This window comes from Squalius cephalus, assembly GCF_949319135.1.
Source record: "Squalius cephalus genome assembly, chromosome: 2".
NCBI classification, from domain to species: Eukaryota; Metazoa; Chordata; class Actinopteri; order Cypriniformes; family Leuciscidae; genus Squalius; species Squalius cephalus.
The window spans coordinates 25755147-25772678 of NC_137123.1; the positions used below are offsets into that span (position 1 = coordinate 25755147).

Consider the following 17532-nt stretch of genomic DNA (forward strand, 5'->3'; position numbering starts at 1 on the left):
ATAAATACACACATGCATATATATATATTTAAGAAAATGTGTTATTTATATATAAAATATTTATATATAATATAAATTATATATAATATAAATTATATATAATATAAATATATATATACACAGTATATACATGCAAATATTTCTTAAATATATACATGCATGTGTGCATATTTATATAGGCTATAGAAAATAATTATACACAGTACACACACATGTATTATATAAAAACAAACTTTTATTTTGGATGCGATTAATCGCGATAGTAACAGCCCTAGTTTGCATACAATACAGTTTAGCACAGACCTTATTTTATTTTACATTGAAAAAAAACACATTATAAAACCCCAAAGGAAAATCACAAGTCTTCCGGGTTTTGATGTCACCCCTGCATCACTCTTTTCTTGTCCCAATAGCCTACCTTTTTCTTTTAAAGGGGTGGTATGCCCTTTTCACAAGATGTAAAATAAGTCTTTGATGTCCCCAGAGTGTGTATGTGAAGTTTTAGCTCAAAATACCCCACAGATATTTTATATAGCATGTTAAAATTGTCAATTTTTGAGTGTGAGCAAAAACGCACCGTTTTGTGTCTGTTCCTTTAAATGCAAATGAGCTGCTGCTCCCGGCACAGAGGGTGGAGCTACAAGAGCTCATGTCCTTTTACCTCACACAGACATGCACTGAACATTTCAAAAACTTTTAGCCTTTTATGTTCAAACCGGATTCAGACAATGATGGAGAGACTCAAGAAGAGGTGACAACATAAGCAACAGGACGTTTCTGAATGGTTAGTTGGTGAATTTATGTAGCTTATGTGTTGTTATCTTCTAGTCATTGATTAGCATATTCTGTCATGATAATCTATAAATCGTGTTCTGGGGGCGGGGTTTATGTAAATTTTAGGGTTTGTGATCTCACTAACCCGGGAGGAATGTCGTGTAGTCCCCATAGACTGTAAAAAAATAGTCCCTAACAGCCGTTTCTTGTAGTCCTTAAAAAGCAATTTCTTTAAAAGAAAATATCTCCCTATGCTTTGAACTTTGAGCATTGTAGCTTTGCAGATGTTGTTTATTCTCAAACAGCAACATTACACACTAACTAAAGTTAAAAAAAGTGAAATCATAATCAACCACCCCTTTAAAAGTATTGTCATAACAGTGCACTGGCATTATCCCAGTTCTCTCATCAGCCACTAGAAGGGGCCATAGAAACTTATTTTGTTTCTCAAGATCATAATTGTAGTGGTTTTGGTGAGCTGAAATGCCATCTGTCTGTGCAAGTGCACCTACGCGATTCAATCAGGCTTCAGTATTTTGGAGAAATTTTTGTTTAGAATGCTGTTCGTGTGCGAGACGCTTAAAAGACACGAGAGCAATGGTTACAGGCTTCCGTTTAGCGTAGCGTGTGTTTACATTGAAAAACAATGGGAAAGTAGCGAAGTGGAATGGAAAAAGGTGTTCTATGTAAAGGGCCACCACATTCACACAGCAGCAGAATACAGTCCTGTCCTTAATATGCTTACGTCCGGTCCACACACAGTGTCAGACTCAGTATACGGTTATTTACGGGACTGATCACCGCATTCTATAAGCGAACTCACACCCGTAAATTTTCAGGACTCACAACAAGATGAGCTGTGCATCATCTGAACGTTCTAGATCCAGTCACTGTTCTCCACCGGAGCGGCTCCTGTCAGTTTTGTGGTCTATGCCGTGTCATGCCATGCGCTAGCAGTGGCGGTTCTAGGATTTTTCTGTAACAGGGGCCACATGTTACATTCAGGGGCCAAATACAGGGTACATTCAAGCACACAAAATAATTTATTCAGTACAGTGCAAATACATTTCGGCAGTCATTCCTTTTTCAAACGCTCTAATAAAAAATGATGAGCCAGTAAAGTTCTTAATGATTTTTTTCATTTATTTATACTGTGCATAAATGACACAATGCACTTCTTTCTGAATTCCACCTTTTAAGTTTCATATTCATGTCGTCGCTTATAAACAAATTATTGTTAATTGTTTGGGGGTGGAATTGCATCTGTGATCGTTGTGAAGAATTCTCCGGTTCCTCTTCTCGTCGACTATTGATGGGTGGGAATCTCTAGGCACCTCACGATTCGATTCGATTCAGAGGGTAACGATTATCGATTATTAACGATTTTTTTTTTTTTTTATACTACTTGGTACTTTTAAAGCAAAGTATTTATGATGACCCATAACGAACTTACTTCCTATATTAAAGGTGCATTGCGCAAGTCTCTGAGTTTTTGCAGAACTATGCCCCCTTCTGGCGACACACGAAACTGCAACCAGAGTTGAGCACGCGGTTACATGGAGTTTGCGTTGGGGTTTGTTTGGGATGAACTAGAAGCCGGTCTCTTTGAATCCATCTTCTACTTTTGCAAAAGTCGCTCGAGTTGTCTTCGCTGATGCGGATAATGGCGGCGAATACACAAACCTGCCAGACATAGCCAGGTGAGCGTGAACGCGCATGACGTCACGCCCAGTCGATTCCGTCCCGAACCCCTTTTATTTATTTTACTGTACAGGATTATAGAGGCAATCGCAGTGATCATAGAAGGGCTCATTCAGCCCATCAGGCAATTGTTTAAGTATGTATGGGTTAGAAAAACGGGTATTTTTAACATGAAAAGTTGCTTAATGCACCTTTAACTTTATTAATAAAACAAATGGAAGTGATTTGGCAAGTCAACTGTAAGGTTACATTTGCCAGCATTTGTCCCAACATTGCAAAGAACCAACAGGAAAATAAATGTGTGCCTGTACTAGCAGCATACTTGTAGTAAATTATTACAAACTTATTCTGAATCTCTGGCATTTAATAATAGACTTCTAACCAACATCCTCCTGTTATTTCCAATGAGCAATATAATCCTTCAGACAAAAAAAAAACAAAAACATTTTGCTGTAGCAAATTCACAAACAGTTTTCGTTCAAAAATATAGAATGATGTACCAGCAGCTCTCATACAAACATAATGCTTGTGGACTTACGCGCATATTCTGAATAATTAGTAACATACAAAGCCGCTCTTATTCACAACTAAATAATAAAGAGTTATGACTTGACATGTTTGCTGTATACCACAATCAAAAACAGCTTATATAAAAAAAGTGAATGAACATCTGCAGAGAGCACAGTCAAAATGTAACTTTTTGAGACTGGCATTGCACATATTGCAGGGCAGTATAGTAGGCCTACGTATCCAGTGTTCGAATTGAGGGGGGGCTGGGGGGGTCCGGGACCCCCCATAAGCATCAAGGGACCCCCCATAAGGCCCAAAAAAATTACCTCGGGGGGTCCCCTGGTTTTTCATTAAAACTAAAATAATAGAAACATAATTTATTAGGTAATATATTTTTTTTTAATCAAAGTATTGTGCTGCCGCTCCCATTAGAAAGTAATTCAAATTAGATTTGCGTCTGAAAAGACGCTCAAGTGCGCCACACCACACGCTGTTTTCTGAAGGAATTTACAGACTGTTGAATTTATAAACAGATACATTTTATTTATCATGGCATTTATACGCCAAAAATAGTTTTTTTTTTTTTTCGTGTTAATGATACGCACTGCAAACCCCTTGGGTAGGATTAGGGGTGTGGAGTACGTGCGTATTACACGCCATAAAGTGCGTATCATATGCACGCAAAAACTATTTTTGGCGAATAAATGGTACGAGAAATAAATTTCGTGCTATAGCCTAGATAAGCATTTTCTGACAGAGTCTGACAGAGTGGATTCTCATTTTCACCTCACGATGACGGTAAGATAATATTTCTCTCTTTTATGATTGTTTGGTAATTTACTGATCTGAATAGAATTTCGACATTAACGCTTATCCGGGACACGTGCGTGTGTTTTTTAAGGGACAAGTGAAAGAGAATTGTACTTGCCCAACCGGACAATTGCCCTGATTAAAACAATTTTCAATATCAAAAAAATAAAATAAGAAATAACGTATTCGGTTACTAACGTAACCTCAGATCCCTGAGAGTAGGGAAAGAGTATAGACTAGAGAGTAAAAATTAGGGAAAGAAATGCCCTTTATAAAGCTAAAAAAAATTATTCTGATAAGAGTGTTTTCCAACAGTGATGTAGTGAAACATTGACAATTTAAGTTTGAAGGGAGTAAAGTCTCTGTTTAGGCTGGAAATGTAATTTTTACAAAAGAAGAACTTTTATTTTAAATAAATCTTAATTTTAAATCAGCCTACTTCAGTGTGATATTTTATCATATTATCATGCTTAACACTGAGAATTTGAATAATTGAAATGAGATGATCAGATGCAGATAGCCTATCTAAATCAGAGAATATCATATAGGTTCGGGAGGTTGGCGGGTGGATTATTTATTTTTAACAGCAGATTCGGGGAACTCAAAGTGCACCAATTAATGAATTTATCTTTAAAATGTACAAAATTTTCTTCCGGGGGGGCATGCCCCCGGACCCCCCTAGATGTACCGAGCTCAACCCACACAAATACTCTGAACACTAAAAGTTAAGTAAATGAAATTATAGTATTATATGAAATAAATAAATGACAATATGTATATCATTACGTTTTTTTTTTTTTTTTTGGGGGGGGGGGACCCCCCAAGAGCTTTGACACAATTCGAACACTGTACGTATCTACGTGCAGATCGGTTTACAGCATATTGATGTTAAAACTAAACAATACAGAAAGCAGCTCTCATACAAAAAATACTAAATAGGTAATAATGAAATTGCCAATTTTCCATACGTAAGCTTTTAACGAAGAGAGTGCCGTTCGAATTTGGCGCTCAGCCATCATGCGTCTGTTATGTGCACGGGACAGACTGTCCGCGCACTGCACGTGCACGTCCGCTTTAGAGTTCCGCCTTTTGCGTTCCGTCAATATTACGTTATTAGAAAAAAAAAATATATATTTTTTTAGAAAATCGATTTTTGACATTTGTGAATCGATTCAAAATCGTCCACGTCCGCATCGCGATGCATCTAAGAATCGATTTTTTTCCCCCACCCCTAGGAACGGGGGCCAATCAGGGGCCAATCAGATTTCAGCAGGAGCCAGGGCCCCTGTGGCCCCGCCTCTAGAACCGCCCCTGGTGTAGGTCCAAAGCCCCTGGTGCACATCTGGTGTCAGTGCATAGTAAAGAGGATAATAATTACTTGCTCTGCCTTGTGAAAAAATTTAACCCAAGAAACTTTCTTGGAGGCTTTGAATTCTTAAAAAGACAGAAGTCTGAAGAGGTTCACAAATGGGGAGACCAAAGAGAAATGACTGAGTTGTTATTTTCTGTTTTTCATTGACATGCATCCACTTGCTTCATCCACTACCCAAACAAACTTTCTTTCTTCAGTTTTTATTTTTATTTTTATTTTTTAACTTCTTTCTCCCTTTTCAGTCTGGTAATGTTTTTTGGCTTGATGGTTCCTGGAATTATCACATTTGGACAAGTGGTGAACCCAACTGTCATAGATCGCACCTCTGTGGCTCTCTCCGATCACCGAAGGACACCATCACCGGAGTATTGAACTACATTTCCCATCAGCCCCGTACCTAGGTCTAATCACCTGCACAGATGCATCCACTTCTCCCCTCTATATAAACTGCCTCCGAATTCTTACACATTGCAAAGTCTTGTTCTGCCCCGGCTAACATTTCTGAGCGTTTACTCTACATTGATTGATTCCCTGTTATCTGACCCTTGACTGTTTATTGATTCTAGTTTCTTCGTCTGCCCCGACCTCTGCCTGGTATTGTTTATGATTCTGGATATCCTTTGACATTCTTAACACTGTTCTCCGAGTACTGCTTGTCTGACCATTCTCTATTAAATAATACTGCAAATGGATCCGAACGTCTCTGACTCTGCATCACACCAACCACATGTACACCAGCACGGAGGAATGCGTGAGAGGAACTGCAAAGGTAAGTATGGAAAGACAGAGGAATCCTATAATGGGTTATAGGATAATCACATTAAATTTAAACTTGATGTTATCAGCTGCGTTCGATACTATAGATCACATAATACTCTTAGATCGACTACAAAATTATACTGGTGTTCAAGGACAAGCATTAAGCTGGTTCAGATCATACCTATCTGACCGATACCATTTTGTCTATTTAAATGGAGAAAAATCGATCATAACTCCAGAAAACTATGGAGTGCCGCAGGGATCTGTGTTAGGCCCTCTGTTATTCTCAATATATATGCTGCCACTTGGAAATATTATAAGGAAACATGGAATTAGTTTCCATTGTTATGCTGATGACACTCAAATATATATTTCATCACGGCCGGATGAAAACGCTAAATTATCCAAATTGACAGTGTGTTAAAGATATAAAAGATTGGATGACGCGCAATTTTCTTTTATTAAATCCAGACAAGACAGAGGTAATACTTATCGGTTCAAAAAACCGCCCACAAAACCTCTCACAATACAACTTTAACATCGTAGGATGTCCTGTTACATTATCCTCTACAGTAAAAGACCTGGGTGTTACATTAGACTGCAACCTGTCTTTTGAAAATCATATTTCATATGTTACAAAAACAGCCTTTTTCCACCTTAGAAACATTGCTAAGCTACGTAATATGCTATCAGTTTCTGATGCAGAAAAGTTAGTTCATGCGTTCATGACCTCGAGACTAGATTACTGTAATGCTTTATTAGCCGGTTGTCCTGCATCCTCAATAAACAAGCTACAGTTAGTCCAAAATGCCACCGCTAGAGTTCTTACTAGATCAAGAAAATTTGACCATAACACCGATTTTATCATCACTACATTGGTTACCTATAAAGTTACGTATTAATTACAAGGTATTGCTACTGACTTATAAAGCCCTAAACGGCTTAGCTCCAGTTTATTTAACGGATCTTCTATCGCCCTATAATCCATCGCGCTCTTTAAGATCACTAAATTCGAGGCTTTTGGTCATACCTAGGATATCCAGATCCACCAAAGGAGGGAGAGCATTTTCACATTTAGCTCCAAAACTCTGGAATAGTCTTCCTGATACTGTTCGTTGCTCAGACTCGCTCTCCCAGTTTAAAACTAGATTAAAGACGCATCTCTTCAGCCAGGCATTCATATAATACTTTTAATCTTACAGTTAAATCCGGTCTCTAGTTCATAAACGCCAGAGGAGAACTGGCCCCCGACTGAGCCTGGGTTCTCCCAAGGTTTTTTTTTTCTCCATTAGGTCACCTGATGGAGTTTTTCGGTTCCTTGCCACTGTTGCCTTTGGCTTGCTCAGTTGGGGATACTTAATTTAATTAATCAATCATCAATACTATTGATGAGCATTACCAAACGTGGATGTTTTACACTAGAAACAAACACTGATGTACTATTTTATTTAATACTGTGAAGCTGCTTTGATACAATCTGTATTGTGAAAAGCGCTATATAAACAAAGTTGACTTGACTTGACTTGACTTTGGCTAAATTATTTATTATAGTGATATTGATATTGTACATGTCACTTTCCCTCACATTTTCAGAGGCTGGCAGGTGGAACGACGACTCTTGTGATGTCAAGAAAAACTACATCTGCGCCTTCAAACGACATGACACGCTGAAAGAAGACCATGAGTAGATGGAGCAGTTTTATCATCCCATAAAACTTTCTGAATTAAAGGATTTTCTATGCATCAACAAAAAAATATATAAAAACTGATTAAAATGATAATAAAGAACTTTTGCAATCAAAACAAGCACTTGATTTTATTTATTAAGTGTTTGCCTGATTTAGAACCACTAATTAAGAATACTTTAATACTTCAAAGTCATCGCCTTTAGCCAGGTTTTAAATACTGCAGAATTTCATAGGTTTCTCACAGAATTCTCACATTAAGCACAAAACTGAATTCAGGAAGTAGTATAAAAGGGAAAGGGATGGAAAGGAAAAAAACAATAATTAATAGCTTGTTGATTTACAGTTCATGAGCAAAATCGAAAAGCAAGCAAAGGACGCACACACACAATCTAAAATTATTTTACATAATAAATCTCATTATAATATGAAAAAAGACTATGATTTAATGTGCTTTACAGTTCATCAGCAGTTATAAATGAACAAGTGTATTATTAACTTCAATAACACAAAATTCCATTTTGCCTACATTAACATGATAAATCATCATATTTATGACATTTGTTATAAAAAGAATTGTTAGGGTGAATAAAAAAAGGTGAGTTATTTCCTAGCAAATAGGAAAATAGAACATGATCACCATTATCCACTGTAACATCTTAAATCAGTGCAATCCAAACTTACAGTCATTTCAGTAGTTTTTCAGTAAAACTTTTTCCACCAATAAATGTCCTTTAGCTTCAGTTTTGAATTTTCTAGTCTTTACAGTCAAGGTGTCCTTTAATCTGCTAAAAAAAAATGGAAAATCAGACATAACATTAATACAATGATCACATTACTTGATTAAATAATGGAATTGTTTTAGTACAAAATGGTCTTTCTCTATTTGTACCTTGCTGTGTTTTTTTATAGATTATTGTCTACTGTATGTGATTTTACTGACCTGACAACTGCAGATGATAGAGCAGTCATGGAGTGACGGCATGATCTAGAAACAGTGGTGAATGATGAGGAGGAGACTTGGAAAAGGGGATGCTGTTAAATGGTAGAGATGCACGGACAGGGGATTCATTCAGGATGTTTTCAGGAATCTCGTAGAATTTGGCATTTGACTTTTCTTTTTTTACTGAGAGAAAAAAACGAGAGTAACAAATCTGTCAGAGGTTTGCACATGTTCATTTCTCTCATTTAGTACATTCACTCCACCAAACCCTCCAGAGCGTTTTTCTCACCTTTTTTGGGTGGTTTGTTGTGGGGTCTCTTTTTGCTGAGACCAATTCGACTTTTGAGAGCAGAGTTGTCCAGCAATTCAAATGACTGAGAGAGAAAAAAAATAATATTTGTCATATATTCCACTTTATATCAAGTTACAGTTAAAATCAAGGTAAAATAATTAAGTCTCTCACATATTACATAGTTACTTTAACGACAGAAATACAGAAGTATTCCCCACCTTGACTGCTGAAAAGTTCATCGGCGGAGCATCCGATGACTTTCTTTTCATTAATTTAAAATCATTTTTGGGTATAATATACATATCCAAACAGTCATAGATGTCATCTGATTTCTTTGACTTGCAGTCTATCCCAGATGCCATTTGTTTTATTGCATTAGTTGTTAGCAGTGCCTTAGGAATAGCAAAAGTATTTGCATCCTGTCTTAAATGCAAGTCACTGTTTACTTTTGCTACATTGTCCTGTTGAGCATCATTAACATCATCTTGACTGTTCTTTATGTCCTCTGACTGGTCCTGCTGTGGTGTCAAAAGTGGAATATCGAGCTGAGTATCTTTTTCTGTTTGGAGAACATCATATGTCATTGGTTGATCACTGGTGTCTTTCTCTGCTGGACTGGTTTTGCTGGGCAGGTAATTGAGCCATTCTTTTCCTGTGAATATCTCCTCCATTAAGTTGATCGGTTCAAGATCGAGTTTGAAGTCCTTTAAGGTAAATGTTCTGTTCAGAAAGACAAGATATATTAGACAAAAGGAATCGCCGGTGCAGCACAGATGTCTACTGATTAAAATATTTATTTAAGGTGCATAACAATGAATGACTAACGTTTCGATGTAAAGTTACATCTTCATCAGAGTCCTGGATTACAGAAGCGCAGAGAACCTTCTTTTCAACAAGATATATTAGATTGTACACTCACCTAAAGGATTATTAGGAACACCATACTAATACTGTGTTTGACCCCCTTTCGCCTTCAGAACTGCCTTAATTCTACGTGGCATTGATTCAACAAGGTGCTGAAAGCATTCTTTAGAAATGTTGGCCCATATTGATAGGATAGCATCCTGCAGTTGATGGAGATTTGTGGGATGCACATCCAGGGCACGAAGCTCCCGTTCCACCACATCCCAAAGATGCTCTATTGGGTTGAGATCTGGTGACTGTTTTAGTACAGTGAACTCATTGTCATGTTCAAGAAACCAATTTGAAATGATTCGAGCTTTGTGACATGGTGCATTATCCTGCTGGAAGTAGCCATCAGAGGATGGGTACATGGTGGTCATAAAGGGATGGACATGGTCAGAAACAATGCTCAGGTAGGCCGTGGCATTTAAACGATGCCCAATTGGCACTAAGGGGCCTAAAGTGTGCCAAGAAAACATCCCCCACACCATTACACCACCACCACCAGCCTGCACAGTGGTAACAAGGCATGATGGATCCATGTTCTCATTCTGTTTATGCCAAATTCTGACTCTACCATCTGAATGTCTCAACAGAAATCGAGACTCATCAGACCAGGCAACATTTTTCCAGTCTTCAACTGTCCAATTTTGGTGAGCTCGTGCAAATTGTAGCCTCTTTTTCCTATTTGTAGTGGAGATGAGTGGTACCCGGTGGGGTCTTCTGCTGTTGTAGCCCATCCGCCTCAAGGCTGTGCGTGTTGTGGCTTCACAAATGCTTTGCTGCATACCTCGGTTGTAACGAGTGGTTATTTCAGTCAAAGTTGCTCTTCTATCAGCTTGAATCAGTCGGCCCATTCTCCTCTGACCTCTAGCATCAACAAGGCATTTTCGACTGCCGCATACGGGATGTTTTTCCCTTTTCACACCATTCTTTGTAAACCCTAGAAATGGTTGTGCGTGAAAATCCCAGTAACTGAGCAGATTGTGAAATACTCAGACCGGCCCGTCTGGCACCAACAACCATGCCACGCTCAAAATTGCTTAAATCACCTTTCTTTCCCATTCTGACATTCAGTTTGGAGTTCAGGAGATTGTCTTGACCAGGACCACACCCCTAAATACATTGAAGCAACTGCCATGTGATTGGTTGATTAGATAATTGCATTAATGAGAAATTGAACAGGTGTTCCTAATAATCCTTTAGGTGAGTGTATTTGTATTAACTAAAGTAAACAAAGATTAATGCAACAAATATATTGTTCATTGCATGTTAGTTAATGCATTAACTACAACATTAACAAATGGGACCTCATTGAAAAGTGTTACCATAGATTCAAACCTTTGTTGGGTTACACTTTATTTTGATAGTCCACTTTAGACATTCTGTTAACTAAGTAACTTTTCAACTACATGTCAATTAACTCTCATTCATTTGCAACTCCATGTCAACTCTCATTAGTATTAGTAGACTTTTACATAACTCTTATGTAAAAGTCTACTAATACTAATGAGAGTTGACATGGAGTTGCAAATGAATGAGAGTTAAGGTTTAGGTTAGTAGAATAAGTTGACATGTACTTGCAAATATAGTCAGTTACAAAGTATACAGTCAGCAGATATTAAGCATATCTACTCTAATGACCTCTAGTTGCCATGTAGTTGCAGTGTTTCTCAACCCTGTTCCTGGAGGAACGCCAACAGTACACATTTTGAATGTCCCTTAGGTCTTCCTTATCTGACCCATTTATTTCAGGTCTTGGAGTCTCTTCTAATGAGCTGATGAGTTGAATCAGGCGTGTTTGTTAAGGAGAGTTTGAAAATGTGTAGTGTTGGGATGCGTCTCAATCGGCTCCCCAGCCTCGTATTTCGTGAATCTCATTCGGGCACTGGTAAGGACAGTAAGGACCCTGCGCTCACGACACATGGCACTGATGACTCTATTTCCGGTGACATGACAACGTCCTCATTGTACAACATCACTACTGGTATTTATGAACAACTGCAGAACTGATATGAAATTATTTTCTTATTGTTACATATAAGTGCAAGTGCAGCCATAAATATTTCAGCCATAAATAATTTATAAATGTTAGCTATTATGTTCATTACTTTTGATGCATGTTTATGCTGAAATATAATTAAATAATGGTTCTTAAAAACATCGATTGCGTGTCATTATGTGTAGTGAGTTGGCTCACCTGTGTGATTTATGTTTTGTACTTCAGAACTTCCGTGAAGGGAACATAGTGAGCATCGATGCTCCCTGGTTTTCACGGTGCATTTTGGGACTTTTAAGGCAGCAAACATTTCAGTGCACTGGAAGAAATTTGTGATTGAGACAGACAGCACTTAAAATGGCAGACTCCCTGAACATTACCCTGACTACTGAACTAGGGAGCTGATTGAGATGTTGGTGTGCCTCCAGGAACAGAGTTGGGAAACACTGGTCTATAGTGGATTATCGAAATAAAGTGTTACCTGTCGTTGCCTCAAAATATGATACAGTGTTTTTAACAGTGGACTTTGTGTGCAACTTGAGATATTACCAGAGGCTATGTATTTCCACCATTTATCCATATTTTTTCCAGTTTTTAAGGGCCAGCCGTAGCAGATCTCTATTACAACATACATGTTTGTGTTTGATTTGTTCCATCACTTCACATAAAAGGAATGTCACAGAACTAGAAATGAGTTATAAATAGTTGGACTTCATAATACAAATAAGGAAGTGCTCTTAAAAAAAAAAAAGTTTCAATTGGAAAAAAAGTAATGTGCATATAACATTTAAACAAGTGGGGTTCTCAACTCTGGCCCTTGAGGTCCACTTTCCTGCAGAGTTTATGCAGTATTCACTCCATGTTGTAATTACAATAGTCTCAAGATGACAACATGCAACGTTATATTCTGGGCTGGGAATTATGCATTTCTATGGCACCACTATCAATGCCTAAATTAATATGCAGGGGTCACGTAGTATAAGTAGGAACTCTCGAACAATTCCCATCTTACAAGAAGTAATTATGAGCTCTACGAGGACGTGAACGCTTTTTACAAGTTGAAATCATGTAATTTAAGTAATTACGACATGGCGTGAGTTAAACTGTAATCAAAAACACGTGAACAAGCTAATCAATGTTTTCAGGATTACTAGAAAGATACGGCAGGTGAGTTTGATGAAGGTTGGAGCTAAACTCTGCAGGAAGGTGGACCTCGAGAGCCAGAGTTGAGAACCCCTGGTCTATATCACATGTGTCAAACTCAGCTCCTGGAGGATCACTGTCATTCAGAGTTTAGCTCCAAAATACCTGGATGTTTCTAGTAATCCTTTAGTCCTTGATTACCTGGTTCAGGTGTGTTTAATTAGGGTTAGAGCTCAACTCTGCAGGACAGTAGCCCGAGGTTGAGACCCTTACACTGAAAAAAGGTGTGTTGGATTTACACGATTTAATCATGTACATCGGCCCCACATGAATCATTTAAAGGGTTCACCCAAAAATGAAAATTCTGACATTAATTACCCTTATGTCGTTCCAAACCCGTAAGACTTTCGTTCATCTTTGGAAAACAAATGAAGATCTTTTTGATGAAATCTGAGAGATTCCTGTCCCTCCGTTGACAGCTACACAACTGACACTTTAACGCTTCAAAAAGTTCATAAAGAGATCGTAAAACTAATCCATATGAATTGAGGGGTTTAATCCAAATTTTCAGAAAATTTTACTTTATGATGAACAGATTGAATTTAGGCTTTTATTTGCATATTAATCAACTCACACATCAGATCTGGTAATGGAAGCTCAAGTATGTTCCTTCTCGTGTTACACAGCACGTTCGAGCTTCTGCAAGAACCAATGAGGTTCATTCTCGTGTTACGCAGCATGTTAAATTAAATCTGTTCATCACATAAAGCGATTGAGTCTCGTCAAAGTGGTTGTTGGTAAGGCTGTCAATAGAGAGTACAGAAATCTCTCAGATTTAATCAAAAAGATATTCATTTGTGTTCCGAAGATGAACGAAAGTCTTACGGGTTTGGAACGACAAGAGTAATTAATAACAGAATTTTCATTTTTGGGTAAACTATCCCTTTAAGATAAAAAAAAATAAATTAAGATAAAAATTCAAACTTAAATATCAATAAAAGTGAATTCACAAAATATGAATAAATACAACAATAGTAGGCTATATAAACAATATAAAAATAACACTGGTAAATATGTTTAGCATATCCCACCTGTTTAAGAAAACATATCTCCCCTTTTTTGGTGGAAGTGGTGGAACCTCAACTTCCATCTCCATGGAATTTATCTGCATGGTGATTCGTTGAGCACAGGGAAAAGTTAAATAGTTAAAACGCAGCTAACAAAAAAGTTTATCAGTTCCAACATTCATTGAAATTAAAGATCTGTCATACTTTAAGATGTATGAGAATAGAAGTATGATAAAGTAAACATACGGATTGTGCCTCTTCTTCCCCACTGTCTTGGATGCTCTTGCTGTCGGCGTTCTCACAATCATGTTTTTCTTTCAACTTTTCCATTAATTTATGAGTAAGATTCTTCATCTTGTTTTTCACTCCCTTCTTTTGCATTTTGACAAGAGAGTTCTCCTGTTCCACCCCCCCGAAACTCATATCTGAATCCTCCCATCCCAAAATCGCAGCAGCTTTGCTGAACCTTTTCACTGTATCTGCAATGTTTTCATATTCCTGGAGGTTTGACATGCTTGGAGCTGAGAGGGTTCTCTCCTCCCTACGCTTCTGGGCTAATGGATCTGAAGCGGATCTTGCTGTCCTGCTTGTGACGTTCACAGCAGTTTGATAGGTTACAACACTGCTTGTGTCCATACCAACTGCTTTTGAGGGACCACCACAAGCCTCATCTAGTTGTTCATGCTTAAACTCCATCTGTGCAGTGTCACATCTCTCTGAGGACATCGAGAGGAGAGGCATGTATGCAGATGATTGTTGAGACGGATTATATGCAGCTCCAGCCATGTGCTCCTCCACGCTTGGCTCTTTGTTGTTTTTGTCCTCCAACAGCTCACCTTCTTTTGGTCCCTGACTTGATTCTGCTGCTTGTGTTTGTATGGATAAAGAGATAGGAGGAAAACTCTTTCTCTCACATTCATGCAACTCATCTGGAGGCCCTCTGAACTCTTCAACCCCTTCATTTCCATCTTCTGTTGTAGAACTCCTTGTTGGTTGTTTCTCATCACCATCAGATCTGACTGTGGTATCCAAATCGTTCCTGTCTTCATTTGCTATACGTTCTTCAGACTCCAGAGATTGGTAAAACACACTTTGGGAGGTTGTATCTAGAAGTGCATCTGATTTGAAAGTACTTCTATTTGGACGGTGAACACGTTTTCTTGGACTCGTGTTAAGTTTCAGCAGCATAGACTGCAGCAATGAGATGTTATTCTCATGACCTTCCCTCACATCACTCTGCATGAAAAAAGACAATTAATGCTTTTATGTAACTATTTACCTTTTATTTCTTCAAACTTAGTTCTAGTATACTTTATAAGATTGTACAATAGCGACAGAGCATATTTAGCCTACTCTAATATATTATACAAACCATATATCATTTTAGATCTTTGTGTGCTCTTTAAGAACTTAAATGCGTTCTTGCAGATCTATATCTTGTCTTTAACAATCTTTTCATACCTTTGCTGTTTGTTCCTCCATAGTCTCTCATTTTCGGTTATCCTTTACATATCCTGCATTGCTTAATTATTTTGAAGAGCGCTAAAACTTAATCTGTCTTTTCTTTAATCCATAGAATAGCTCTTGCAAAACAGTTGTGCAACCAGTGTGGAGCACCTTGTTTCTGTGCTTCCCTCTTAGTCACTGCCTTCTCTCTGTCTTTGAACGTCCTTTTATAGTCTAGCATTTCTGTACTGCCAAAACCTGTTTTCTAAATCTTATCTCACAATCCATCTCCTCCTCTATAAATCATTTCAAAATGTGCAGTTTGTGCAGAAATGTAAAACATGGAGGAAGGAAACTGTAAAATATTAAGAATTAACTTACAGAATGTGTCTTGATGTTATGTTATTTTTCATAATCAAACATATCTCTAGTCTTTACTGGACTGCACGGAAGCAGGAAACATTTAACGATTTCTTCAAGAAATAAAATCCTGACTGGAAATGTTAAAGAATCTTTCTGTATTTGGATCTTGCCAGAAGGAAGCACATTGGTCTGACAAACTTGACAAACAGGAAAGTCTAGTGATCTGAGAAATTCCTTCCAGGACTTTCCACTTAATCTTTGAACTGCATTCTTGATTGTAAATGATGTCATGACTTCCACACATAGATATGTGCTCACACACACCCACACCAGTGAAAACACATGCTTACTGCATACACAACACTGCAGTGGGTTCTCAACCTTTTTGACACCAAGGTCCCCCATTGTCCACAACAATATTCAAAGGCCCCATGACTTTTGTTGTGATTTATAAGGATTTAAAAAATATTTTGTATTTTTGTACATTTCAACTCCATTAAATATTTATGAGTTTGTCAATATTATAAAAATGTATATTCATCACAATTTTAAAATTGGCTTCCATGTTCAAGACTGTTTTTGTAGTTTTGACAGTTTTAATTAAAATAAGAAATATATATATTTTTAGTTGTATTGTCTAAGTTATTATTATTATTAATTCATCTTGAGACCCCTGGGGGAGAACTACTGGCATACTGAATGAATGAATGAATGAATGAATGAATGAATGAATGAATGAATGAAAAACTGTTCTATGACCACATCAACTGGCATGTGTAATTTCAGAGATAAACATGATTTCACCAAGTACAAGGTTCTGGATCCATTCAGAGAATACTGGAACAACATTCCAATCAACCAATCAGATTTGAGGGCCAGGTTTACAGTTAATGTCAAGTTTAGGCTTACAACAAGGGTTAGGGGCTTCTACACATATTTTTTTCTCTAAGTTTAGGTTTAGGGCTAGGGATAGCATATTACTTGCCAAAATCACGGCGACCGTATTTAGAGTAGCATAGTTAGCCTATAATCTCAAAAATAAAGATGATAGACGCTCATTTCCATTTTCAATCCAAATTTCTGTAAATGTCTAATCATCTTTTTGGAAGTGATGAAAGTATACCTGGAATAGCCTCAGTGTGGCTGCATATTTTGGCAAATTCAGACTCATCAGGGTAAAGGCTATTCCATATAGAAAATGTGCATACTGTACAGTGTAGCCTACACAGTATAGCCCATGGACATAATAAATACATTTATTTATTATGTGTCTATGGTATAGGCTAGCCTACATGAAAAAATCATAGGGAAAAAATAGTAGAATGGTTGTATGCTAATTCAGAGAGTTCCAAGGTCACTGTGGCAACCAATGAAAGCCTACAGTGGTCGTCACGTGATCTAGATTGCGGAACACAACCACTGTTTTGTACTTTGTACCAGAGAATGTCTAAAAGGAAGAGAATTGGCACTCTCTGCTTACTTCCGGTTTCTGGACTGGCTGCAGTAACACGTCTCTGTCCATGCGGGGGCGCTCGCAGGCGAGTGCAGAATGAATGGAGGTCTATGGCGAAAAACCCTCAAAATCCACTTTTCTCAGGATATAATTTTTTGTCTAGTAATTTGAATGTTGTATTCGAAAGGAGATGCAAAGAAATTACACATTGCTGGGTGTTAGATTTTTTAGAGTCACTTATTTGGTTTAAAAAGTCTTTTAAAATGTCAATGACGTCAGAATGCTGACGTCATTAGCAGAATGCTAGCGTGT

General features: G+C 37.6%; 1 protein-coding gene across 4 annotated transcripts; it reads right to left on the minus strand.

The window, feature by feature from the left end:
* Positions 1–5109: 5109 nt before the first annotated feature.
* Positions 5110–15900, minus strand: LOC307144830 (uncharacterized protein). Of its 4 annotated transcripts, none has more exons than XR_013818836.1 (9): positions 15420–15900; positions 14205–15194; positions 13983–14056; positions 9065–9566; positions 8844–8928; positions 8555–8737; positions 8296–8399; positions 7455–7593; positions 5110–6012 (listed from the first exon to the last, which is right to left on the minus strand). XR_013818836.1 is itself a non-coding variant. In XM_079847413.1 (7 exons), exons 1-6 carry the CDS (start codon positions 15438–15440, stop codon positions 8580–8582), a joined length of 1830 nt encoding a protein of 609 aa, XP_079703539.1. In that variant the 5' UTR covers positions 15441–15900; the 3' UTR covers positions 7724–8396; positions 8555–8579. The 4 variants fall into 4 exon arrangements, 2 of the variants coding, with proteins under 2 accessions (XP_079703539.1, XP_079703538.1); XR_013818837.1 differs by having other exon boundaries at positions 5389–6012; positions 8296–8396; XM_079847413.1 differs by lacking the exons at positions 5110–6012; positions 7455–7593 and having other exon boundaries at positions 7724–8396.
* Positions 15901–17532: the final 1632 nt, after the last annotated feature.